General features: G+C 41.1%; 1 protein-coding gene across 2 annotated transcripts; it reads left to right on the top strand.

Annotated features, from left to right (window-relative positions):
- Positions 1–27216, top strand: slc31a2 (solute carrier family 31 member 2). 2 transcript variants are annotated; one of them, XM_068012651.1, is made up of 4 exons: positions 1–203; positions 6486–6552; positions 15525–15705; positions 26750–27216. In XM_068012651.1, the coding sequence occupies exons 1-4, from the start codon at positions 198–200 to the stop codon at positions 26832–26834; spliced, it is 339 nt and encodes a 112-aa protein (XP_067868752.1). In that variant the 5' UTR covers positions 1–197; the 3' UTR covers positions 26835–27216. The 2 variants fall into 2 exon arrangements, with proteins under 2 accessions (XP_067868752.1, XP_067868751.1); XM_068012650.1 differs by lacking the exon at positions 26750–27216 and adding an exon at positions 20836–24236.
- The last annotated feature ends 257 nt before the right edge of the window (positions 27217–27473 follow it).

Raw genomic sequence — 27473 nt, 5'->3', positions numbered from 1 at the left:
GATGGAACAGCGAGGGAGCCTCATATGATCGGGTTAGTTTCATGTGACAGATCGGACGGCTTCAAGCTCAATATGCAGAAAAGATGACGGGATAAACAAGTTTGATGTGCAGGTCTGGGCTGGTCGTTTATATCCTGCAAACCTCAAGGAAACACATTTTCCTGCAGAATAATTGAAAATACACCAAACCACACATAATGCCTGTAAGTATCAACAGTGAAATCAGAAGTTGTGAGAAGAAATACATAGGTTTCTTGCAGTAGGTCGATGTGTGGGTAAAAGGTTCCTCAATTTCCTAAGAGATGTACAGGACCTTCCGAACCATTGTTACTGACATGGGATTAGTTCTATTATTTGAAACTGTATGACATGGGCGATAATGGAACTGCTTTTGATAATGGGACGAAACAATCACACAAATGGAATTTCATGTTTGGTTCTGTATGTTTTTGTTTGTGTAAGGTATTGCGAAATATTGGATTTATCGGGCGAGTTTAATGGAATGATTTCCTGATTAGGTGTGCGCTGTAATTTCGCCCACAGCAAATACTGCATCCGGATGAGTAGAAATACAATTCTTAAGTTCGACCCAAATTGGAAGTTGAGGGATCCAACTCAAGAAACAAACCTGCTGGACTTTAAAAAAGACGTTTTGAAATAAAATCCATAATTTTCCATTTAAAAACATTTAGTAATTATAATAGTATACGTTGCACAATTAAAGAATATCTAGATTACTGTAATATTGTATTGCGGAGATAAAAGTGTATCTACTTTCTATTTTATTCAGCTCCAGTCGCAGTTTAGTGCGGTTTAAAGGATACATTTATAAGGGGGTGCAGGAACTGAGACACCTGTGGGTACATGTGCACAAATTATTGAAGGTGGCAGAGCAGGCTGAGAAAATGGTTCCTGGGATCCTGGGCTTTAGAAATAGAGGCATAGAGCACAAAAGCAAGGAAGTTATGATGAACCTTTTTAAAACACTGGTTTGGCCCCAACTGGAGTACAGTGTCCAGCACTTTAGGAAGGATGTAAAGACTTTCGCGAGGGTGCAGGAAAGATTCAAGAGAATGATTCTGGGGTGAGGGATCTCAGTTACGTGGATAGACTGGAAAAGCTGGGCTGCTCTCTTTGGAGAAGGTTGAGAGAACACTTGATCGCAGTGTTCAAAATCATGAGCAGTCCAGACAGACCAGGTAGAGAAAAACTGTTCCCTTTGGTGGAAGGGCCAGAACCAAAGGACACTGACAGAATGTGATTGGCAAGAGAACAGATAGTTTAAATGAGGAAAAACTTGTTTACCCAGCGAGTGGTCAGAATCTGGAATGCACTGCCTGAGAGTGTGTTAGAGACAAATACAATCGGGGCTTTCAAAGCAGAATTGGAAAAGCTCCTAGAAAGAAAAAAAATATGCAGGGCTACAGAGAAATGGAAGGAGAAGTGGAACTGAGTTGCTCTTGCAGAGAGCCAGCATGGATACGACAGGCTGAATGGCCTCCTTCTGAGCTGTAACCATTCTATGATGCTATGAATGTTGGGTATCACATTCTTAAGTATTCAGAACCAGTTTTACCATTATTGTCAACCTTATAATGTGTTTTACAAGACAGTGTTTTGAAAAGACACCTGTGTAACAATCTTCGACTGCCGATCATAATGAGTTTTTGAAAGAAATTATCTTAAAACTATAAAAACCTGAAGGACAGTTGTAAAATTTGATCTGTGGCATGTCTAAGGCTGGAAATTCCAGTTTGCCAGCAAATCTGTGGGAAACAGCCTCTGGTTGTCACAGATGTTTGCTATAAACAGCGTTTACATAGGATTGGGCATGTACGAGTTCCCACCCCCAGGCTTCCGAACAGTGCGTTCGCACACAGTTAACAGCTGTTACACACTTAAAGGCGACACCAGTCATCTCACAAGCTCCATTCTCACCTTCAGTACAAGGGTAGACATTTGAAGCTTCTCGGACAGGCAGTATAGATTTACTATGCACTTGTACTTGTTCTGCAGGAAGTGAGATGAAAGGAGAGCTGGCTTTGATCTTAACCCCAATGTGTTCATCTCTGGTGAATGCTCAGGTTACTACTATAGAACGCATCGGCTCCAATTTTCAAAGGGCGTCCAATGTTAACACTTACCTTCAACTGCTTAGGCGCCATGTTCTGCAATTCTCTCCCCAAGCTCCTCTGGCTCTGCACCTCTCTAATCTCCTTTGGGACCCTTCTTAAAATGCACCTCTTTGACTGAGGTTTTGTTCACCACTCATAATACCTCCTTCTTTGGCTTGGCATTTATTTCTGCCTGATTACGCCTCTGTAAAGAGCCTTGGGATGCTTTACTATGCTATATATATGCAAGCTGTTGTTAGTTGTACCATTGTTAGTGGAGGACATGCAGAAGGTGCTTGGAGCCACTTTCTCAGTGCCATGTAGACAGTATGATTCCTCATTGAGGAGGCTCAGCCAATTAACTGAATGTCCCCTGGTTGAAAACCTGGTGCACTAATTTTCCTGGTTGTGGGTACATCCACTCAGTCAACATCTCCATCCTGCTCTAGCCTTGATCATGAGTTAGAGTTATAGAGAGAGAGAGTGAGCTATACAGCACAGAAACAGACCCTTCAGCCCATCATGTCTGTGCCAGCTATCAAACACCTAGCTATTCTAATCCCATTTTCCAGCACTTGGCCCATAGCCTTGTATGCTATGGCATTGGCCTATTCGTTCTCAATGTTTTGGCCTCTTTGTATTTGAGTTTTTTTTATTCTTTCATGGGATGTGGGTGTTGTCAGCAAAGCCAGCATTTGTTGCCCATCCCTAATTGCCCTTGACAACTGGGTGGCTTGCTGGACCATTTCAGAGGGCAGTAAAGAGTCAACCGTAATATGTAGGCCAGACCAAGTAAAGATGGCAGATATCCTTCCCGAAAGGACATTAGTGAACTGGATGGGTTTTTACAACAATTGCTGATAGTTTCATGGCACCATTACTGAGACACGCTTTCAATTCCAGATTTTTATTAATTAATTGAATTTAAATTCCCCCAGCTGCCATGGTGGGATTTGAACCCACATCCCCAGGAAATTAGCCTGGACCTCTGGATTACTAGTTCAGTGACATTACTGTTACCACTACACCATCACCACCCCTGCGTGCAGCAGACAACAATAATCTTATTTGAGGATGTACTGTAAGAGATGCTTCAAGATGTCAACAGTGAGCATGGGTGTTATTAGCCAGAGCTGGAGGGTAGCTTTGATCAACGGGGAGTTCAAAAAGTGTGTAAAAAATTGGAAAGTTTCAGGCTCCCCTTGTTAAATATTTCTGGTGAGTTGCATTGCTACTGAAAGTATCTCATGTTCTGTGCAATAACATGCACTGATGGCAACAGGCCAAGTCAGGCTTTTAACATCAGTACTGATCAGGCAGGGAGCCATGGGCTGAGGAACTTGCACTTTTACTGCCTGCATCCACACAATTCCGACCGGTGTAAGGACAAATGCTGGTGGGGCTTTCAAGTCCTAATGTTTGATGCAGATCCAATTTGGTGTTTAATGTGGCAGAGTTTTAGATTAGAGAACACCATGCCCTTTTAATTGATATGACTCCCTTTAATGTACACTGTCCCTGGCTGCGATAGAGGGCAGGTTATGTGTTTCCTGGCTGCTATCATTGTTGCAGTAAGAAATATGGGAGACCAGGTGCCACTGGTTTTTACATACCCTCCTCACATCTCAACCCCACTCCCCAATCAAGAAGCTTCCCTCATCCCTCCCCATGGCAGCAAAGACAGAGATACTTTAAGCCAGATGTTGTTTCTTCATCTCCTTAGAATCACATTATTTCAGATTTCCAGCCTTATGAGAGAAGAGGACTGACATGAGATGCTGGAGCTGTCATTAAGATGATAATTCTATAGAAACGGCCAATGTGCTAGACCACCAAATGACATATAATTATAGTTTAAAAGAAACATGAAATATCAATATATTTTTAGATGTCCTATTTCTTATTCCAGAAAAAGCACCCTATCTCATTGAGCACACATGCACTAATCCTGTAAATTAAAATGGGTTTGACTTATTGGGCTAATGTTTGCAGATATTATTCCTGTTACTAAATTAACTTATAGCTACTTTTTAATTTCCATGTTTTGTTAATGCTTCCCGTTTATGATTTTATTTGCCCAGTGAGTTGGGAGGTACGGAGGGAAGTGGGTTGTTCTCATGACAACCCTTCAACTTCTACTTATACGTCAGACATAAGGTTAAGTTATGGGGGAATCCATTGTTCCTATTTATTAATGTTACAGCCATGTGGTGCGATGTAGGTGGTTCCCACTGTTCAAGTCCCCACCTGACTGCAGCAACTGTTTTGTTATTAGGGTTTAACCCCTCAGTGTTTTAGCCACCAATTCCATCCTTCTCCCTGGTAGCCATCTCAGGCTGGACCAGACAGTTTGCAACTTTGGGGCCATATTTGACCCTGAGATGAGCTTCCCACCAGATATCTGCACCATTAAGACTATCTTTCCACCTCTTTACATCACCCAACTTCTCTCCTAACTCAGCTCATTTGCTGCTGAAACCTTCATCCATGACCTAGTGACCTCTAGACTTGACTATTCCAACGCACTCCTGGCCAGCCTATGTTCTAGCCTCCATCAACTTGACAGCATCCAAAACTCTGCTGCCTGTGTGTTTGCTGACCTACATTGGCTCCCGGATAAGCAACGGCTTGGTTTTTAAATTCTCATCCTTGATTTCAAATCCCTCCATGGCCTCACCCCTCCCTATCTCTGTAATCTGCTCCAGCTCCATAACTTTCTGAGATACCTGTGCTCCTTGAATTCTGGCCTGTTTTCATCACTTCACCATTGGTGGCCTTGCCTTCAGCTGCCTGGGCCTAAACTCTTGAATTCCCTAGTCATAGAGAGATACAGCACTGAAACAGGCCCTTTGGCCTACCGAGTCTGTGCCAGCCATCAACCACCCATTTATACTAATCCTACATTAATCCCATATTCCTTACCACATCCCCACCTTCCCTCAATTCTCCTACCACCTACCTACACTAGGGGCAATTTACAACAGCCAATTTACCGATCAACCTGCAAGTTTTTGGCTGTGGGAGGAAACTGGAGCACACGGAAACACACGCGGTCACAAGGAGAACTTGCAAACTCCACATAGGCAGTACCCAGAACTGAACCCAGGCCCCTGGAGCTGTGAGGCTGCGATGCTAACCACTGCAACACTGTGCCACCCTCCTAGTCTGCTTTTCCTCTCCGCCTTGCTTTCCTACTTTAAGATGCTCCTTAAACCTACCTCTTCAACCAAGCTTTTTCTGGTCTGCCCCAATATCTCCTTACATGGCTCGGTGTCATGTTTTGTTCCTGTGAAGTGCCTTGGGACATCTTATTTACGATAAAGGCACAAAAAGCATAAACATAATGTTCATGTTAAATCCATTCTAAGGCTGTGATATTCCTTGTTTTATTAATTAAAGTCAAGTTTCATTACAATGGTTAAGCTTTTGCCTTTGAAGAATACCCAAAAGCAAAATACCATGGATGCTGGAAACCTAAAATAAATGCTGCAAACATTCAACAGTTCAGACAGCATCTGTAAGAGAGAAACCAAGTTAAGATCTCAGGTCAGTGATCTTTCATCAGAACTGGAAGATGTTAGAGAACTTTTTTCGGGAGCTAATTCAATCTAACCATTACCTTGTGTGAGCAAGATGCAAGTGCTTGTAATTTTGACACTGAATTTGCAGTCTCACTCCTATCTTGTTTTTGGGCAGAGCAAGAGAAAGAATGTGGGTCTGAAAGTCAAATTCACCACTTTGTTTATGTGGTAGGTACGTCCAGAAACTATGAAAGAAATAAACATGGCTAAAGCCATGAAGAAGTGTGACTGCCATCAACTGTTTTGCTTTGGTTTTTGGCTGTTTCGGTCTTGAATTAGGTTCCTCTTTTCAACACATTAAACTCTTATGGGAGAGAAATGTTATGTCATATACCACAGACATTGAGTTGGCACATATCTGCCTAAAAGACAATTGCCACACATTTGTTTCATCCGCCCTATTGTATGCTATGAAAGTGAGCATAATTCAAGGTAAATACAATGAATATCATTTAAGAGGATTGATCAGCTGCAGGAGTACATCAGGAAACAAATGACAGGTGTTTCTCCACCTCTGTCATTAATAGTTGGAGCCCCCCCGCCCCCCAGGATCCATAGTGTAATCAGCTCTGCACAGACACCATTCAGAACAAATGCAATTAATTTTTTGGTGTAGAAACATTGCACTTTTTGGTGTAGGTATTTCACACTTTGATGAATGGTAAAATGTGGCCTCTCCGATGTGATGCCTGGGAAAATATATCCATCCCATTAAAAGATATTGAAGACTAAAGGAATACTATGATTTCACAAACAACTCTCTGAGTTTATCTTTTCTTCTGTGTTGCAGATGCATTTCTTTGTGTCTGATCAGGTGATACTACTATTCGACTTTTGGAATGTTCACTCGGTATCAGGTACTGAATTTACTCATTGCAAAAGGTTATTCTGAAAAAGCTATTTGTGTTCACCTTTTTCTAGTTCTGGAAATACAAAGAAGGTCTAAAGTTATATTTTTCTAAGCCATTATTTTTTTTAACTCTTGTGAATGTACCACACATTTTATGAATTTTTACTGCTTGCCATTGCATTTATTTAAATGTAACTGGTTGCTCCATTCAAGAAAAATGAATGGAAGAGCTGCATTTATATAGCATCTGTCATGGCTTAAGGACATCCCAAGGTGCTTTACAGCCAATTAATTACTTTTTGAAATGTAGTCACTGTTGTAATGTTGGTAACGTGGCAGCCAATTTGTGCACAACAAGGCCCCATAAACAGCAATGTGATAATGACCAGATAATCTATTTTTGTGATGTTGATTGAGGGACAAATGTGAACCAGGATACTGAAGATATCTTCCACGCTCTTTTTCAAAATGTGATGTGGGATCTTTTACTTGAGAGGGCAGATAGGTTCCGCAGTTTACAAAAGGCAGCACCTCCAATGGTGTAGCACTCCCTCAGTACTGCACTGGAATGTTCGTCAAGATTTAGCATTTCATTCTGTGGACTGGGACTTCAGCCAACAACAATTTGACTCAGAGGCAAGAGTGCTACTGATCCATGGTTACACCTAGCACCACCCTTTAACTCATTTTCTGAGGCAAATTGCACTTAACCATCTGAAAATATTGTTCTGTTAAATGTAATATTTTCCAATGCCTTGTGGGAAAGCAAAGGGCTTTCATTCAACATCTACCTCTACCCTGATACCAATTCTCTGGGCCATAAACCATTTTAGGCACTTTAGCTAATGGTTTGTGTGGAATATACAAGCGATAACTTTCATTACTAAATACATTTTTGCATTTATTAACTAGACATCAGCATGTTGTATGTTCCTAACATACAGTACGCAATGTTATTGCAGCAATTTAAAACAAAGCTGCTGCCAGCACCAGAATAAACTCTATATTCAAAAGAGCACAATTTCTGAATCCAATGAGATTTGAAGCAAATATACCATTGCATTGTGTACATGGATAATGTTAGAGAAACATCTAAGCCTGATTGTGAAGAAGACACTGAGACTAGGATGCTTTGGTAGAGACTGTTTCTTGCTGGCCACAGAGCTTACTTTTCCACTCCTAACAACACCCAGCCAGGGCTGACTGGCTCTTTATATTTCGGCTGCGTTTGCTGACAACGCAGCCACTAGGTGGCGCTGCACTGGCACATGCACAAATGCAGCCTGTTCAACTAAAACGTCACAGTCAGCGACGGTCAGGCAGCTGCCAGGACTAAAGATGGCGCTGCTCAAATAATCACACAAAGGCAACGTAAACACATGGCCAGAGAGATCAGGCGGGGGGAGGGGGGGGGGTGGAATGGCCGGAAAGAGCAGGCGGGGGGAGAATGGCCGGAAAGAGTGGGTGGGGTGGGGCGGGGGCGGGGGGGGGGGGGGGGTACGAGAGGAGAGCAGACCCGCCGCCACCAAAACCTTCGGCCGCTCCCTCCCCCGCTCTCCCCCCTTACACCATGCTGTCTTCCCAACACACTGCTCTCTCCCCGCTTCTCCCCCACACCACACTCTCTCCCTCCAAACCACGCTCTTTCCCCCACACCCTGCTCTCTCCCTGCTTCTCTCTCACACCCCGCTTTATTCCTGCTTCTCCCCCACACCCCGCTGTCTCCCCGCTTCTCCCCCACATGCCGCTCTCTCCCCGCTTCTCCCCCCCGCTGTCTCCCACACCCCGCTCTCTCCCCCCGCTTCCTCTCTCTCCCGCGTTATGCGATGACGTCATCTGGGCATGCGTGTACCAGTCCAGGTAATTTACATGATGACGTCATCCTGGCAATGCGGAACGCAGCGCAAGCGCAGAGAGCAGGAGCCCGTTTGTGCATGTGCGCAGGTTGGCATAGTCGGATGATGCCCACGCTGGTTGCGTTGTCAAGAATCACTTTGTTATATATATCTGGAGTACAATTAACTAATCATCCTATTACCTTCAACTACTAGGTATTTAACAACCATTAACAGAACTTATTAGACACGAACAGGCAGTGTGCCCTGTCCAAAGAGTGCTTATTCCTAGAAAAAGTATTGGAAGTGACAAAGCTAAGGCAACTTTCCAATGGATCAAACAGAAAATCCTACAGATTTTCAAAAGTAAATGGCAGTAGATTGCCAATTTGGTAGTCTGAGGTTGTGGCCTCACATACTACAGCATAGGTCAATGGAGACACTAAACAATGGAAGTAACACCAGATATTTCTGTACAGGTAATCATGGCCAACCACAATAACAATTTATATCATTAAAAGTCGGCATCCATAGGGTATCATACCTCAAAGGCAAGATTTGTTCAGCGAAATAAATCATGATTACCTCAGCCACTATCCCTACACCATGCTGATTGGCATATGTATCCCATTGATCAACTTTGACTCATCAAATACCAGTCGGCAAAGAAGGAAATCTTCTCATCAGTCATCAATATCAACCACAAAACCGGCCAGTCAAATCACTCAAGTATTCTTTCCAAAGGGGTAATTTTAACCTAACTGCCTGGTGGGGAAGTAACGGGATTGGATTGGCCACCTATTTTACACCCTGCTCGAATATACCTTCCATTGTAGTCAATCGAAAGTTAAACCTCGCGGCTGGGAAAATCTCAGCTCAGCAACTACAATTTCCTGTATAGGTTCAATGTTGTTCTTGACCATATCCATTTCTGTACAATCACTTTTAGCTTGGGTAATATATAAGCCTTTGCAGCCTACTGAGAAAGTAAAATTTCGCTATTTTCCCAGGGCTTGGTTCTTTGCAGATATCCAGAAATATATTAGAATCATACAGCACAAACAAAGGTTATATAACCACACCAACTTCACTAATTACTGGGGGAAAAAAAGAGATGAAAACTGTTATTTCAAAATTTGTAGCTGACTTAATGGAATGGAATGAATGAATTTAATGATGTGCAGGTAACTCCACACTATCAAATACACTTATTTTATCATGCATCAATGAATGTGTAAAATTAATTCTGCAATGTGTTGGTAATTCAATAGAATCTGACAAATTCTGTGTTTTTCATTTAATTAAATTGAGTGAAATTAAATTAATGATTTGTATTTGTTAGTGAATGGAATCCAGCAAATTCATTTAATAATCTGCCACTAAATAAAAGGATTCCAATTTTTTCCTGCCCCTTATGATTAATTACTGACCACCTAAATCCCTGAATCCTCATTACCCACAATATGGCCTTTCTCTCAACTGGTCATCATAATTCTATACTCAGTATTCTACATCAAATACCCTCCTGCCTAAATTCTCAGCTCTTTCCTTTGCCAAACACATGGTACTCTTCCAGAACTACTTGTACCCCAATACATCTCACTCCCCTAAACTACCGTTCCATAACCTCAAAATTATTACCCAACATCCCCTTCCCCTTTAAACACCACACCATTTCTACATATCTGCTGACCTTGATTCATCAACACAATGGGAGATCCACTACAATTACAATAAATTCAATGCGCGTTTATACACAGCAGCAGAACACATCTGGAGAGAGGAGTTTAAAAAGAGCGCGGGAACCACAAGCAGAGACACAGCAGCAGAGCACATCAGGAGAGAGGAGCTTAAAAAGAGTGCGGGAACCGCTAGCAGAGAGACAGCAGCAGAGCACATCAGGAGAGAGGAGGTTAAAAAGAGTGCGGGAAACACCAGCAGAGTCACAGCAGCAGAGCACATCTCCAACAGCACAGCATGTGATCGGAAAGAAAACTCAAGTTGTGACAACACAGGGAAGCAGGTATGTGATTGGCTGGCTGAGACTTCGGAGCTACAAGAGGGGAGAGAGCGCGTAGAGGCGCAGGGAGCTAGTCGGTGAGTATCTGGTGGGTATTTTCTTACTTTTTTCTGCTGATTTTTATTTTTTCTCTAACATTTAAGTCTATCTACTAAGTAGAAGCTAAAATACCAGTAGTTGGTAGGTGGTTATTTGTTTGTTCATTCTATTTACAACCATATTATTGCGTTTATTTAACTTCCAATTTTTAGTGCAGTAGCTAAATACTTTGAGGCATGGCAGGGCTGCTCACACCCATCGAATGCACATCTGTGCCATGTGGGGATTCCAGGACCCTACCCATGTCCTGGACAACTACATGTGCAGAAAATGTCACCAAATGCAAAAGCTCAAGCACTGAATTTTGGAACTCGAGCAGCAGCTGGTGTTACTAAGATGCATTCGTGAGAATGAGAGATAAAGTGAATAGTAGGCTTCAGTAGGTGGTCACCCCCACAGCTTAAGAGAGTGCAGGTAGACAGGGACCGGGTGGCTGCCAGACAGACAAGGAGGACAAGGCAGGTAGTGCAGGAGTCGACGGAGGGCATCCCATTTTCTAACCAGTATTCAGTTCTGCATACCGATGGGAGAGAGGGTTCCTCTGGAATATGCAGCAAGAGTCATGACCAGAGCACCATGGGTGGCTCAGCTGTGCAAGGAGGGAGGAGAAAAGACAGGAGAGCAATAGTGGTAGGGGATTCTATAGTTAGGAAACAGACAGGCGTTTCTGTGGTCACAGACGTGATTCCAGGATGGTATGTTGCCTCCCTGGTACAAGGGTCATGGATATCACCAAGCAGCTACAGAGCATTCTGGGGGGGGAAGGGTCCACAATCAGAGGTCATAGTTCACATTGGTACCAATGGTATAGGTAGAAAAAGGGATGAGGTCCTGCAGGCTGAGTTAGGGAGTTAAGAAAGAGGTTAGCAAGGAGGATCTCAAAGGTAGTAATCTCTGGATTACTCCCAAGGCCATGTGCTAGTAAGTATAGAAATAGGAGAATACACCAGATGAATGCGTGGCTGGAGAGATGGTGCAGGAGGGAAAGCTTCAGATTTCTGGGGCATTGGGACTGGTTCTGGGGAAGGTGGGACCTACTACAAGTGTACTATAGACGCCCAAATAGTAAGAGTGAGATAGAAGAACAAATATGTAGGCAAATTTCTGAATGCAAAAACAATAGGGCAATAATATTTGATGATTTCAACTTCCCTACTATCAACTGGGATACAAACAGTGTGAAGGGCACAGAAGGCACAAAATTCTTGAACAACATTCAAGAGAACTTTTTCAGCCAGCACGTAACAAGCCCAACAAGAGGGGGAGCAATTCTAGATTTAGCCTTTGGTAATGAAGTCAGGCAAGTGGATGAAGTAGCAGTGGGTGACCATTTTGGAGATAGTGACCATAATACAGTTAGATTTAGCATTATTATGGAAAAGGACAAAGATAGAACAGGAGTAAAAGTTCTAAATTGGGGGAAGGCAAATTTTACGAAGCTGAAAAGTGATCTGGCGAGAATTGACTGGATACAGCTACTTTGAAGGATCAGTGGCAAATCAGTGGGAGGCATTCAAAAGCGAGATTCTACAGGCACAGTGTAGACATGTCCCCACAAAGAAAAAGGGTGGTACTGCTAACGCTAGAGCCCCCTGGTTGTCTAGAAGCATACAGGGTAAGATAAAGCAGAAAAAGAAAGCTTGTGATAGTCACAAAAACTTAATACTTTAGAAAGCCTAGAGGAGTATAGAAAGTGCAGGGGTGAAGTAAAAAAGGAAATTAGGAAAGCAAAGAGAGGACTTGAAAAAATATTGGCAGGCAAAATCAAGGAAAACCCAAAGATGTTTTATTAGTACATTAAGAGTAAGAGGATAACTAAGGAAAGGGTCAGGCCTATCAGAGGTGTACAAGATAACATGCGTGGATGCAGAAGATGTGAGCAGGGTTCTTAATGAGTACTTTGTCTCTGTCTTCACAGGAGAAGGATGATGCAGACATTGTAGTTAAAGCGGAGGGGTGTGAAATATTAGAATTGATAAGCATAATGAGAGAGGAGGTACGAGAGGGTCTGACATCTTTGAAAGTGGATAAATCACCAGGGAAGATGGATTGTATCCCAGGCTGTTAAAGGAAGTTAGGGAGGAAATAGCGGATGCTCTGAGGATCATTTTCAAATCCTCACTAGATACAGGCGAGGTACCAGAGGATTGGAGGTCTGCTAACATTGTACCATTGTTTAAAAAGGCTGTGAGGGATAGGCCAAATAATTATAAACCAGTCAGTCTGACCTCGGTGGTGGGCAAATTATTAGAATCATTTCTGAGAGATAGGATAAACTGTCACTTTAAAAGGCAGTGACTAATCAGGAACAGTCAGCATGGATTTGTTAAGGGGTGTCTTACCAACTTAATTGAATTTTTTGAGGAAGTAACTTGGAGGATTGATGAGGGTAGTGCAGTGGATGTTGTGTACGTGTATTTTAGTAAGGCATTTGACAAGGTCCCACATGGCAGACTGGTCAGAAAAGTAAAAGCCCATGGGATACAGGGTAATGTGGTGAGTTGGACCCAAAATTGGCTCAGTGACAAGAAACAAAGGGTGGTGGTGACGGATGTTTTTGCAAATGGAAAGCAGTTTCCAGTGGCGTTCCACAAGGCTTAGTCCCTTGCTGTTTATAGTATATATTAATGATTTTGATTTAAATGTGAGTGGCGCAGTGGTTAGCACCGTAGCTTCACAACTCCAGGGACCTGGGTTTGATTCTGGGTACTGCCTGTGCGGAGTTTACAAGTTCTCCCTGTGACTGTGTGGGCTTTCGCCAGTTTCCTCCCACAGCCAAAGACTTGCAGGTTGATAGATAAATTGGCCATTGTAAATTGCCCCTAGTGTAGGTAGGTGGTAGGGAATATGGGATTACTGTAGGGCTAGTATAAATGGGTGGTTGTTGGTTGGCACAGACTCGGTGGGCCGAAGGGCCTGTTTCAGTGCTGTATCTCTAAATAAATAAATGATTGAGAAATTTGCAGACGATACAAAAATTGGCTCTGTAGTTGATAGTGAAGAGAATAGCTGTAGACTCCAGAATTATATCAATGGTTTGGTTGAGTGGGTGGAAAAGTGGCAAATGGAATTCAGTTTGGAGAAGTGTGAGGTAATGCATTTGGGGAGGGCAAACAAAGCAAGGGAATACACAATAAATGGGAGGATATTGAGAGGGGTAGAGGAAGTGAGAGACCTTGAAGAGCATGTCCACAGGTCCCTGAAGGTGGCAGGACAGGTAGATAACGTGGTGAAGAAAGCATATGGATTGCTTTCCTTTATTGGCCGAGGTATAGAAAAAAAAAGCAGGGATGTAATGCTGGAACTGCATACAACACTGGTTAAGCCACAGCTGGAGTATTGCGTACCGTTCTGGTCACCACATTACAGGAAGGACATAATTGCTCTGGAGAGAGTGCAGAGGAGATTTACAAGAATGTTTCCAGGGCTGGAAAATTGCAGCTCTGAGGAAAGACTGGATAGGCTAGGATTGTTTTCCTTAGAACAGAGGAGGCTGAGGGGTGACTTAATTGAGGTGTACAAAATTATGAGGGGCCTAGATAGAGTAGATAGGAAGGACCTGTTACCCCTAGCAGAGAGGTCAATTAGCAAGGGGAACAGATTTAAGGTGATTGATAGGAGGATTAGAGGGGACATGAGGAAAAACCAGAGGGTGGTGGGTGTCTGGAATTCACTGCCTGGATTGGTAGTGGAGGTAGAAACTCTCAACTCATTTAGAAGTTACATGGACCTGCACTTGAAGTGCTGTAACTTGCAAGGCTACAGACCATGTGCTGAAAGGTGGGATTAGATTGGACGGCTAGTTTTTTCAGTCTGCGTAGACACAATGGGCTGAATAACTTCTTTCTGTGTTGTAACTTTTCTATGGTTCTATTCATATTGCACTCATTTTCCACAAAAGTTTTGTACATTTATTAGAGGGCAAAGACTTAAGAAGAACACATAAAATAGTGTGGATTTAAAAAATGATCAGAGTGTGTGATATGCCGGTCACAATATTTGGACAATCCAGAATTTGAGACACCAAGGAGCTTAGTCAGATCTCTGCATCATTTAGACCGATTAATGAGAAAAGTACAGTTGTGTAAGTTATATGGATGATATTAATTATGAACCCCAAAAATGAAATTCCTTTATCTATTATTTTAATGCAAACATTAACCCTTTTAAAATAACTCAGTTAATACCTCTCTGTTAGAATAGCAGATAAAATAACATTGTCTGTACCTATTAAGCATTCAAATGATAGCATCATGTACAGTAATTTCTGGGCTATGTCGAGTTAACAGTAGATCCATTTTTTCTCTCAATTATATCACTGGTCTTTCAATAGTTTTATTAAATAATCTGCCTCTTTTAATGGCTGTAGTATCTTGAAAGTTTGTGAGCAAATCTTGTTCCTCAGTTTTACAACAACAACTTGCATTTATATAAAACTAAAACAGAAAATGCTGGAAACACTCAGTGGATTTGACAGCATCTGTGAAGTGAGAAACCGAGTTAATGTTTCTGGTCAATGCACAGAAAAATGACTCAAGGTGCTTCACAGGAGCGTTATCAAACAAAATATGACACCAAGCCACATAAGGAGAAATTAGGATAGATGACCAGAAGGTTGGTCAAAGAAGTCGGTTTTAAGCAGCGTCTTAAAAGAGGAGAGAGAGGTAGAGAGATGTAAAGGTTTACAGTGGGAATTCCAGATTTTAAGGCCTTGGCAGCTGAAGGCACAGCTACCAATGGTGGAGTGATTAAAATAGGTGATGCACGAGAAGCCAGAATTGAAGGAACATTGAGATCTCGGAGAGTTTTAGGGCTGGAGGACGTTAAAGAGTGAAATAGTTCTTTTAAAGAGTTTTTAAGTGAAATGGTTCTCTTAAAGACCCAGTTGTATACAGTAAGCACAAAGCACAACTGTAATTTTAGCTCAGTCTAATTATAATAGGAGTTCCCTTGTGTATTGTTTTTGGACTTGGTACCAAAAATTCACAATGACAACTGCTAAGAGTTTTCCTTTTATGTTTGAAGGAATGGTGCTGACGGTGGTCGCTGTTCTAATTATAACAGTCCTTTATGAACTCCTAAAAGTGGGAATAGTGAAACTAGACAAAAGATTATTGGATCTGATGACAGCAACACCTAACATCCAAGATGAAGCAGCAGAGACGCTACCTATAAATCCAAATTCGCAAGACACCTCACAAAAAAGGTGATTGTTTATTCTTTGGTCTGTTTCTGATTGATGAATGTTAGTTCTGCTGGAATTTTAGAAGAAAGCTGATTCCAAGTGATAACTTCTATCCTGTCATCCTGTTATATGATTCATTTTCTGCTCTCAGTTTAATTGCGGTGACCAACTCTGGATTGCAAAGTCATTCTTTTTATGACAAATGCATGGAGAAATCTAAACCCATAGAAACATTAGGATCCAGAAGAGGCCTAACTAGCCTATCTCGTTTTATAGAAATATAAAAGATTGATGGCACAGGAGGTGGCCATTTGGCCCATCACGTCCACACTGCCTGAAAACATTATCCTGCCTGATCTCACTTTCCAGCTCTTGGTCCGTAGCTCTGCAGGTCATGATTCCAAGTATTTGGATGAGGGCTTCTGCCTCTACCACCCTTTCAGGCAGTGAGTTCTAGACTCCCACCACCTTATGGATAGAAAAAAAATCTCCTCAACTTCCTTCTTATCACTTTAAATTTAAATCCCCTGGTTATTGACTTCTCTGCTAATAGAAAAGGTCCTTCCTATAAGAGGCCTGCTTTAGGTCAGGAAAAAGAACCCGACCCAAACCCGACCGAACCACAGCGGTCCTAAGCCCTACCCGGCCCGAGTCCCTCCGATTTTGCACCGAGCCCGACCCGACCATCCGTTTACTTACCTTCCCGACATCGAACTGCAAGAAGCTGCAGCGCATGCGCGAGACGTCGTGGTGACGTCACTCGCTCACTGTGCAGACTCAGTTTCGGACTCCCAGCTCCCGTAAGTTTTTTTAATTTTTAATACTTACCAGCAGAGCACTTACCGTGTGTGTCCGGCCTGACCCGACCCGACCCGACTCGATGTGGACTCGGCCCGACCCAACCCGAGCCTGAAAGCCGGCCCCGGAAGATGGGCCCGACCCGACCCAAACCCGACACATGTTGTCGGGTCCTGTCGGGTTCGGGTTGGGTCGCAGACCTCTATTCCCTGTCCACTGTATCTGGGCCCCTCATAATTTTATACAATCCCCACAGCCTACTTTATTCCAAAGAAAACAACCCCAGCCTCTCCAATCTTTCCTTAGAGCTAAAATTCTTCATTCTTGGCGATATCCTCATAAATCTGTTCTATTACCCTCTCTAGTGTGAACATATTCTTCCTGTAATGCAGTGACCAGAACTGTAATGCAGTACTCTAGCTGTGGCCTAACTAGTGTTTTATACAGTTCAAGTATAACCTCCCTGCTCTTATATTTTATGCCTCGGCTAAGGTATGCCTGTATGCCTTCCTAATCACTTTATCTACCTTTCCTACTTGCTTCAGGGATCTGTGGACATGCACTCTAAGGTCCTTCTGTTCCTCTACACTGGTCAGTATCCTACCATTCATTGTGTACTCCCATGCCTTGTTTGCTGTCCCAAAATGCATTACCTCAGTTCTCTAAATTGAAATTCATTTGCCACTTTTTTCCCATCTAACCAGTTATTTGATATGTTCTGCAGTCTATAGGTTTTTTCTTCACTATCAATCACACAACCAATTTATGTATCATCTGAAAAACTTCTTCGTCCAGCTCCCCCCCACCCCCACCACCATTCAAGTCTAAATCATTGATACATGCCATGAAAAGCAAGGGACCTAGTACCGAGCCCTGTAGAACTCACAGGAAACAGCCTTCCAATCACAAAAACACCCATCGACCATTAGCTTTTGCTTCCTGCTACGGAATTTTGGATCCAACTTGCCACCTTCTCTTGGATCCCATGGGCTTTTACTTTCCCGACTAATCCGCCATGTGAAACTTTATCAAAAGCCTTGCTGAAATCCATGTAGACCAAATCAGATGCACTCTCATCGAACCGTAGACTCAGAAAAACTTACCTACCTGTTTTCTCACCGCTCATCTTTATCTTCTCCAGTAATACCTCCTATCCTGTCTGCTTTGTGGCTGTTCTTGGTAAAGTATTCAACAACTTCATAATCCAACTGTCTCTTTTTTACACCCAACTTTCTAATGTTTATGGAATGGAAAATTGCACAGGGCGTATAGCAGGCAACCATTCATTTAACAACCCCTGCCAAAGATGAATTTTACCCCCCATTATCTTCATCATACCATGAGAATTACTGCAAGTGAAGGCACGACCATCAAAGGCAGAGCAATGAAAATCAGAAATGTGCATGAGGCCAGTATTAGAGGGGCACAGAGATCTTGAAGAATTGTAGAGCTGGAGGAGGTTACAGAGGTAGAGAGGGGCAGGGCAAGGATTTGAAATTAAGGATGAGAATTTTAAAATCGAGGCATTGCCGGACCAGGAGCCAGTGTAGGTCAGCAAGCACAGGGGTGATGGGTGACTGCAACTTGGTGTGAGTTAGGATACAGGCAAAAGAGTTTTCAATGAGGTCAAGTTTATGGAGCAGTGTGGGAGGCCAGTCGGGAAAGCGTTTATTCTTAGCAAGGTGATAATGTTCTGGAAACCCAGGTGACCTACAAAAAAAAAAACAAGGATAATATCCTCTCACTTATCTGTCACTGCCCTCCATTATCATACTAGTCCCACATCCTGATATCTTCTCCTTTTTCAACATTGTCAGTGTCCTACACTATGGGCTGTGGCCTTACCACTGGGTTTTTCAAATTAAAAAAATGGAAGAGTTTGTGGTTGGACTCTCATGGTGGGAGTGCATCATTGGATTCTGCTCTGGACTGTCATTATGAAGCTGCATTTCAAAGAGAATGATTTCAAAGAAAGTTTTCCAAAAATCTGCCATTATTTTATCTGAACCACTTTGTTAGTCAATAAGAACAACTTGCATTTATATGGTCACTTGTTTAAAGTTAACTGTAATAAAAACAATTACAGTTAAACTTTATTCGGGATAAACATTATCAGTAATTAAATGGAGACAGGATTGAATTGTGAAATTAAGCAAATAGAATCAACACTTGCTGTAAACCTCTCCTAAAATGCTACGTCTGCCTAAAAATGACATCAAGCAATTTAAAGAAACCAAAATACCTGTGGCATAACTGAATAACAAGTTTAAACATTTTGCTGCCTCTTTCTTTCAATAAATTGGTTTCATCAGCATGTATAAGTTCTTCAACATTGTTGGTTTCAAGATATTCATTTAGGTTAAGTTCGATGCAGTTTTTGTTCATCCTCTTTTACCACCATTTTCTTCTGCTCCCCTCCCCAAAGCATTGAATCCTTGGTGTAATGTGATTCTGTAGGTGCTGGGCACCCTTTGGTACCTCACCCAAGTAGCGATTCTTCATGCATCATTAGAAGGGATAGTAACGATGCTAGAGGAATGAACTTTACTGGGCTGAATGGTCTTTTATTTAGTCCCTGACTTTTCCTATGCTTAATGTTCCTATATTTCAGTCTAGATGATGAGTGTTATGACCTTAGTGAGACCGTTAACATTAAAATACAAAATATGAACCCCCCAGACCAATTTAAAGAATTACATGACAAGATTTTATATTTGAAGACTTTTATTATAACAACTAAACTAAAAGAAATCCCAATTAACCAAATAGTTCTTTGTAAGTAACTGATACCCCAGATTACAAAGAAAGGTATTTCCTTTGCTTATTAAAATACCTGAAAACCTTGCACCCCACTTATGCGTTACAGAGTGGATGGCAAAATCCACAATGGGTTGGATCTCCCAGACCTTTTCAAAAATCATTGTCCTTTTCGCTCACTTCCCTGAGCACTTCTGACCTGGACCTCCCTGAAGGCAATTCCTGGTGATCCTGCTGATATTCTACTTCTCTGCAAGCTTCAACTTTCAAAACAGGTTCAAGTCTTTGCAGCCTTTTACAGTATCAGGCTTCCCAGAGCAGGTGTCTTCTCTCTCTCTCAGCTGCAACTGCTGGTTTCTTACTTTACAGCCTGCTCTCAGATTGCAATCGCTGGGTTCCCTTCTTATAGCCTGCCTTGAGGCCATAACCACTTGTTTCCTCTCTTAGAGCCTGTCTGCCTTCAGAAAATCTGTTAAATTTATCTGGATTCAAAAGTCAATAGCTTATTGTCCTGTTCGAATATGCAAAGTTTCACCGAGCTACCTGAGCCTTTCATTGTTCCGTGGTGTTAACAGCTGCTTAGTACATTTGAATCTTCACAATTGCTGACCCCTTTGTTGACAATCCCAAAGTAAGTGTGTGTGTGTGTGTGTGTGTGGGGGGGGGGGGGGTGGGGGTGGTCGGGGGGAGTGCAGTGTTACCCTGCAGTCTCTTTTTTCAAAAAATTTATTTGATCTGTCTTGTCCTTTAGCAGAGTGGATGTGAGTTCACTTGACCTTCCAGACTCCATCTTAAACTTCTTAAAATCACAATTTTTAAAACATAATCAAGTTACATAGTCCAATGTTCAGAACAATGAGCATCAGTTGGTTATTTGACAAGGGGATTATAATTGAGGCTAATTGTGTATTCAATTATTGTGTACACGGGTAAAAAAGCAGTAACATTATAAGGAATTTTAGGTTTTTAAATCTAAGAAAGTCTTCACCCTCTCTGCCATTCCCATCCATTTATGATTAAGTGTTTTGCAAGATTGTGTCAATCAGACCATGATGTCACTGATTGTACCTGCTACAAAATATTTTTTGTAATCCTAGTTTTAATAAGTGGAGCGATTCTGACCAATGTGAAACTTGCATCTACTGCAGTCAGGTCACGCTGATTGGGCGGGAGAGCAATAATAATTTCGAATGAGTGAAAATACAGTTGCTTCCTTTCACATCTTACTGTTACAGGTAATTCTCCCCAACACATGGCTGTATCCTGATAAAAAACTTCCAGTAAAATCAATTGCCCATTTCAAAATGCAGAGACTCTTCATTGGCTTTTCATTATTAACATTTGCAAGTGAAGGACATATTAGCAAGATATGCATCCTAGACGCAAAGATCAGCCTGAACCTCTGCCACCTCCATGTATATGTGTGGAAGGGAAACAAGAAAATTCAAGTCAACTGTCACATGTAGGCTAGAAAATTGTTGCCAAGCAGAATTCAAGCTGATTACAGCCTTAGTGGTGGAAAGAGTTGCCCAAAGTAGCATATTTTAAACATAAAAATAAACTATCACAACTCTAATGTTTATTAAATTATTGCAGGTGGATGTGGGTCCATGTGATCCTGTCAATTTTCCACATTATCCAGGTTGCCCTCAGCTACGTATTGATGCTTTTTGCCATGTCCTACAACGTATGGGTTTTCCTAAGCATAATTGCAGGGGCTGGAATTGGATATTTTCTGGCATATCCATTGATTAACAGATGTTAATTGGCAACGGCGCCGTCCAGGAACTCTCCGTTCAGTACAGAAACAACTACATGGCAGAGATGGTCTGTAAGAAACAGCTGTACTGGATTATCATCTTTTCTAGCTTCAGAGAAAAATAATGTCTTTGATACACTGCATAATTTTGCACAAAGAATCATGTCGAAACAAGCCATATACCAACTCTCCTGTGTCTATTGCTCTGCTTACTTACAACTTTGCTTGTGAGTTTTAGCATGGTTTTCTACTTAATGCAGATTTAGTAACTGTAAATAATAGGTGCTGAGCAAGTATATATTTTGCACAGAGCTCGAGTGCATTGTTTATCAAATCAACAAGAATTAAGTATTGATATTATAACTTACACCAGTTTAATGTGCTATTAATTATAAATTTGATAAATCATGAAAAACTGTTAACATTTGGACAGAATGACCTGGAATGACACTTATAAGAGCATAATGCATGAGGCAATGTGAATCAGTTTTGACTTGCTCAGAGTTGCTTGAAAACAGATAGAACACAAATGTTCTTGCCTGAAGATTATGTTACCTTTGCAATATGTAAAATGTAGTTGGAAATATTATCGTCTCAGGACTGTTCCATAGATCTGTTTACAGGTGTTACATTATTAAATATCAGTGTAAGGCCTTACTGCAGCTTGCCGTGAAGCTGCTGATTAATTGCTCCCCTATGCATGGAGATAGGAAGAATAAGCCTCCCCACTGCATATCCCAAAGATCCATGAATCTATTTAGACAAGCTAGTGCAAGGATTCCCAGAACTGGAATTGCACATATTGAAAGTGTAGTATTGTCTCTCTAAACACAAGTGACTGTTTTATTCATAATTTTTTTTTTAAATTAAAGTTTGTCCAGGAATGCAACTATAACTAATTAATATGCCCGTACCTGCATAGACACGTGAGCTCAAATGATTAATGATGCAAACCGGACTTGGAGTTACATGTTTTGCAACTTTAAACAAACAGATTTATTTTTACTCTTTCATGGGATGTGAGCATCGCTGACTAGGGCAGCAATTGTTGTCCATCACTAATTGTCGTGGAGCAGAAATAGATGTCTAAACACAATAATAGTTGCATCAATTAGAACCATTTTAAATTCAAAATTGAAAATGAGCACAAGCCTTTTAACTGCCAAGAAACTTTTGCATCTTAAGAGTCAACTGAACACGAACAGTGTGTTCTAGAAAATATGCTAACTTTGGCAACAGTAATATGAGCTAAGTTCCAACTTTCAGATACTGTCTGCCTTTCTTTTCTTTTGTCCTAATTTAACTTCTAAAACTCTTAGTGGGACGACTATGTTGCTGGTGCAAATGGCACAGTAAATTCCAAATATACAAGGGACTTAAATCAAGTGGGCAGCTCAGACAGAATACTTCTATTATTTCTGCAGAATCAATCACCTCCCTGTAATAATGTAATCTCATTAATTGTGGCAGCCTGTATAATCTTTCGTCTGCCATGATCCAACATGCACAGAGCGTTCTCAGAGCTAAAATTGTGCCAAAGTACAAGAAACATACAACACATTTGGCCCTCACTACAACCTAATATGTGAACAATTTGCAAGTTTTAATTTATCTATAATACATTTTTAAACTGTGACTTTGAGTCTTGTTGCATCTTGCATAATAAAGATGCCCAACTGTATTCAGATTTTTAATGCCTTTAAGCATTTTAAATTCTGATTGTGAAGAAGTCTAATGCATGGTTTAAAGGGGCATTATCGTCAAGGCCACAGGAACAGGAATAGGCCATTTAGCCTGTCGAGCCTGTTCCGACATTTTACAAGATCATGGCAGATCTGTGGTCTAATTTTATACCGCCGTCTTTCCCTCATATTTCTTAATATCTTTGGTTAACAAAAATTGATCAATCTCCGATTTAATATTAACAAAGCATCAACTGCCATTTGTGGAAGAGAGTTCCAAATCCTGTGCATGTAGTCCTAACTTCACACCTGAAAGGCCTGGTTCTTATTTGTAGGCTATGTCCCCTATTCCTAGACCCCCCCCCCCCCCCCAACCAGCGGAAATATTTTCAGGGCAATCTTGTTTTGTTTGGGGAGAGAGGGAAAAAGCAGAAGAATGATGTAGCATTTTCATGGTGGTGAGATCACTTGCAAAAGCCACTGAGCTGCATTTAGTGTATTACCAATATTGACTGGAAAAGTTTTGCAAACATTCTTTTACAAACAGTCCACTTTTAATAGTTTTGTGAAACTGTACTGGTAAGAATAGTTGTACTTGAAGAAAATAAATGATATGATTGAATATAGGCATTAACTGGTAATGGTGGGTGGAATAATCACAAATTCTATTGCTAACAGCCAGCTAAGGAAAACTATATTTTTAAAAACGTAATAATAAACCATTTATTCACATGCCCAAATGTGGAGGAGACTGCAATTAACCAAGTAAGGGATGAGTAATAAATGCTGGCCTAGCCAGCGACACCCGCATCCCCCGAACGAATAAAAATTAAGGCTTGAGCTACCATAATCATTGAGAAAAACTATCTTAAAATGTATTTTTATTTTATAAGGTCAATTTTAACGTGCATCCACCACAATTTAGGTATCAAAGGACATACATCAAAAGTATTCTTAAAAAATGAGAAAGGCCGTTAATATGTGCTAGTTTCTGAAGCCATCCATTTACAAGCACTCCCAATCTGCAAGTTTGCTTTGCTGCAATGTTTAACCTCTAATTTAAGCACAGCTCCACTTCCGTGGGCAGAACTACTTGTGTCGGACTGTATGCGTGTATTATTGAACTAATTAATGCATGCATTATATCCTCTGCAGTATGAAAGTCAACTGAGATTGAACACTACTATCCTAAACAAAATGTTAACTATTTTACCAAAGAACAATCATACAGCTACCATTTTATAAATTGATTTGTATGATAAAGTAATCTAACCGCAGGCAGTTGAGAACATAAGTGGTTGTATAATATTAATATAATGTCAGTCAATTCCTTCAATAGGAGGTCTCATTCTCTCTATATGATTTGTATTTTCTAGCTGACAAAGGCTAAATTGTAACATGATGAAATCACAGATAACTCAGGTTTTGAGCATTCAAACTGTTCAGTTTTTTTCTGATATACAGTGATGATTTGTATTCTATTTGCATAATCTTAACACTCCTTATCACAAAAATGAATAAATGTGTTTTTCTGAATGTGTTTCAGATTCAATAAAAGTGCAGAAAATAATACTTTCTAGTCTGCAGTTCTTGCATGGGATATGCATTTGCATTACCCTAAAAGCATCCAAATTAATCATTGTTATCACAGTGTCACACAAGTGGTTTTAAAGCTGTTTTTATTCCGGCGGCTGTTGAGAGGGAAGAGGAAATTCTGATAGTTTCAAACGATTCCTGACCAGATTCAACTATGGTACATGCCTGTTCTAACTTGTTCTTTTGAACAAACAGGAAAGCCATGTGGTTCACAAAGAACGCTGATAAGCATAATCAAGGCCAATCTTACAGTTTCGCTTGTGACATTGCTGGATGTATTTTCTTTCTAAAGTAAACCCATTTTTTCTGTGTTGAGGGCGATGTTAAGTTGAAGGCATTGGTAAAATCCTGGACTGTTAAAGATTATTGCTAACTCATTAAAGTTGTTAGCTTATTGGCATTCATTTGTGTGGCCACGACCTAACTCATATTTGGTAAACATTTTTAATACACTTTGGAAGGCGCCAGAACAAAGACCACTATATTTAAAATGAAGATGATATTTTCAGGATTATATGTAATCTTTTTTGGAATATTATCTCTCCTTCTGCTTATTTGCCACCTCCATCATCATACAATGGCTGCAGTTACTCTCAGGCCTCCACCAACATTGCTGCAAAACCAGATGATGGGAGATGGGGAAGGGAAGCACTTCCTTCTCTGTGAAGAACAACCTGGTCTATTCAGCCTCTGTACTAGCCCATTGTAGCACAGCTAACATTAATATTTCAGCCCGGGATAGAATTCAAGTGTAAACCAAGATCTGACTATTCTGTGATGACCTGCAAATCACTTATTTTAATAACTACTGCCTCCTCAAAAGCACTGTAACCTTATTAAAGTATTTATTCATGAACTGGAGTTTCACTGACAGCAGTTTTGCATCTAATGGACAACCAAAACAAGGCAAAGAAATATTTTTTAAAATGGGAGGGTAGTTTTGACTTTGTGCAATAGTGTAAAACGGACAATAGTGAAACAACAGCCCATTCACATTTCTTGTGATTTTTATTTCTATTGACCTCAAAGGAAATGAGAATATGGAAATGAGAATATGGAGCTGTAAAGCGGCTGCTGATTCACTATCACTTGCTTTACACTGTTGCACAAAGTCAAATTTACCCCATGAGATCCAAACATGACAGAATTATTTTAATACATTATTTTTTAATCTTATGCATCATTTCTAAGTATATATTTGCAGAATCACATTTGGACCTGAACACTCAAGCTTATGATCTCTCCGTGAGGAAGCATATGCTAGTGAGTTAACACTTTTTGTGACACTTGTACTGTGGAAAAGCATCTCAAGGTGCTTTACAGAGATGCAGGGCACAAGGACACTGAGCCAAAGGAGAGATTAAGAGGGTGATCGAAAGTGTGGTGAAAGAGATGTGTTTTCAGGAGCTAAAAGGAGAGGGAGGTTGATAGACAGAGGGTCTTAGGACAGGAAATCCAATGATTGGGATCCAGATGGCTGAAGACACAGGCACGAAAGCGGGGAGATGTACAAGAAGTTACAAGAAGAATTGAGAGTTTGGTGGATGGTGGGGGTCGGGGAGGCTGTAGGACTAGAGGTTACAGAGTTAAGGAGGGGAAAGATAATGGAGGGATTTAAGACAGGGATGAGAATTTTAATTTTGAAGTATTAGGAGATTGGGAGCCAATGTAAGTCAATGAAGATGGGCATGATAGGTGTGAGAGATTTATGGTGGGGTGGAATATTGCGGTGAAGTTTTGAATAAGTTGAATTTATAATAGGTGGAGGATGGGAGGCTGGCCAGGAGAACATTGGAGTAGTCAAGACTGGAATCATTCAGTGACAAATGGCCAGAGATAGAGGTGGATGATGTTGCAGAGGTGGAAGCACGCAGTCTTTGTGATGGACATGACATGGGTCAGAAGTTCATGGGGTTGAAGAGCAAGCTGAGGTTGCAAACGGTCTTGTTCAGCCTGATGACAAAGTTGTAGAGGTGCATGCCTGTAGAGTTCCTGTTCAGGGGAATGAGAACATGCACGACACAAGGAGAGAAATCAGGTAGCAAGTTCGTCCTGCTGCAATTTTTATAGGTTCCAGCAGCTGGTTTGATAACACCACTGGGTGTGGCCTTACATCCTCCTCTGTATAGAAACGTGGCAATGATATTTTATCCTGCTGCCAAATGACATGTTTAAAGGTGAATTAATATTTAACTTGTTGAGGTCACAAATGTGTTTCTGGGCACGTAATCAAACACATAAATGGGTTCCATCTAATATTGATAACCATTGGGAGTGGGATGAGATAAGGACCCTTCTCAAACTTGGTTAAAATCCAACGGAATGTTTTAATGTTACGAATGATTACAGATACACAGCCTGAATGCTTACTGTTTCCATCAGGTGTACTTTCAAAAGGACTTTAGAAAAGGAAGAGAGAAAAATCACTTGTATAGTTTCGAAGATTGTTTGATTTTTTTTGCTTAAATTACAGAAATGATAGCACACTTTTCACTGGCGTGCAGTGCAACACTGGGGAAAGTTCCTTAAATTGCTTAGTATCAACAAATAATTTTTAACTGCTGAGTTGACATGGAAGCACAAGAATGGATAGTTCAGAATGTGCCCAATATCTGATGACAGGAAGACACTTACAATTTTCGAGTTAAAATGGAGAAAAGTCTGTTCCAGCTGTTGTATGCAGATCACGTTGCAGCAGATGGTATAACTCTGTGGCAGCCTGGGTTGTGGAGGCAGGAATGACAGAACACCTCTGGCATGTCCAAGTACAGGTCTTGTGGTTGTGTTTGTTAATTGTATATCAATTGTGTTTAATTATATGCAGGTGGAGGGTGTTAATTGGGGGCCTTCCTTGAGTACTTGTAAGGAGACCCTTACTGGGACTGTGTGTGAGTTAAGAGTTAAATGTTTGCAATGTTTTACTCTGTAAATAAATGTAAGACTGAGTAAAGATTGGCTCCGGTATCATCATTCAACAACTGGCTTTCTAAAAAAGCAGTGATGTTTTTTTTTATTCATTCATGGGATGTGGGCATTATTGGCCAGGCCAGCATTTATTGCCCATCCCGAATTGTCCTTGAGAAGGTGGTGGTGAGCTGCCTTCTTGAACCACTGCAGTCCATTTGGGGTAGGTATATGCACAGTGCTGTTAGGAAGGGAGTTCCAGGATTTTGACCTAGCGACAGTGAAGGAAAGGC

The sequence above is a fragment of the Heterodontus francisci genome, chromosome 32, assembly GCF_036365525.1.
Source record: "Heterodontus francisci isolate sHetFra1 chromosome 32, sHetFra1.hap1, whole genome shotgun sequence".
Lineage (NCBI taxonomy): Eukaryota > Metazoa > Chordata > Chondrichthyes > Heterodontiformes > Heterodontidae > Heterodontus > Heterodontus francisci.
Note: the sequence above shows the minus strand (reverse complement) of the source record. Positions and strands in the feature narration are given on the sequence as shown.

Coding starts and splice junctions, on each gene's coding strand:
- slc31a2 (XM_068012650.1), top strand. Junction 6,553..15,524: donor GAATGTTCACTCGGTATCAG/GTACTGAATTTA, acceptor TTATGTTTGAAG/GAATGGTGCTGACGGTGGTC. Junction 15,706..20,835: donor CAAGACACCTCACAAAAAAG/GTGATTGTTTAT, acceptor AAATTATTGCAG/GTGGATGTGGGTCCATGTGA.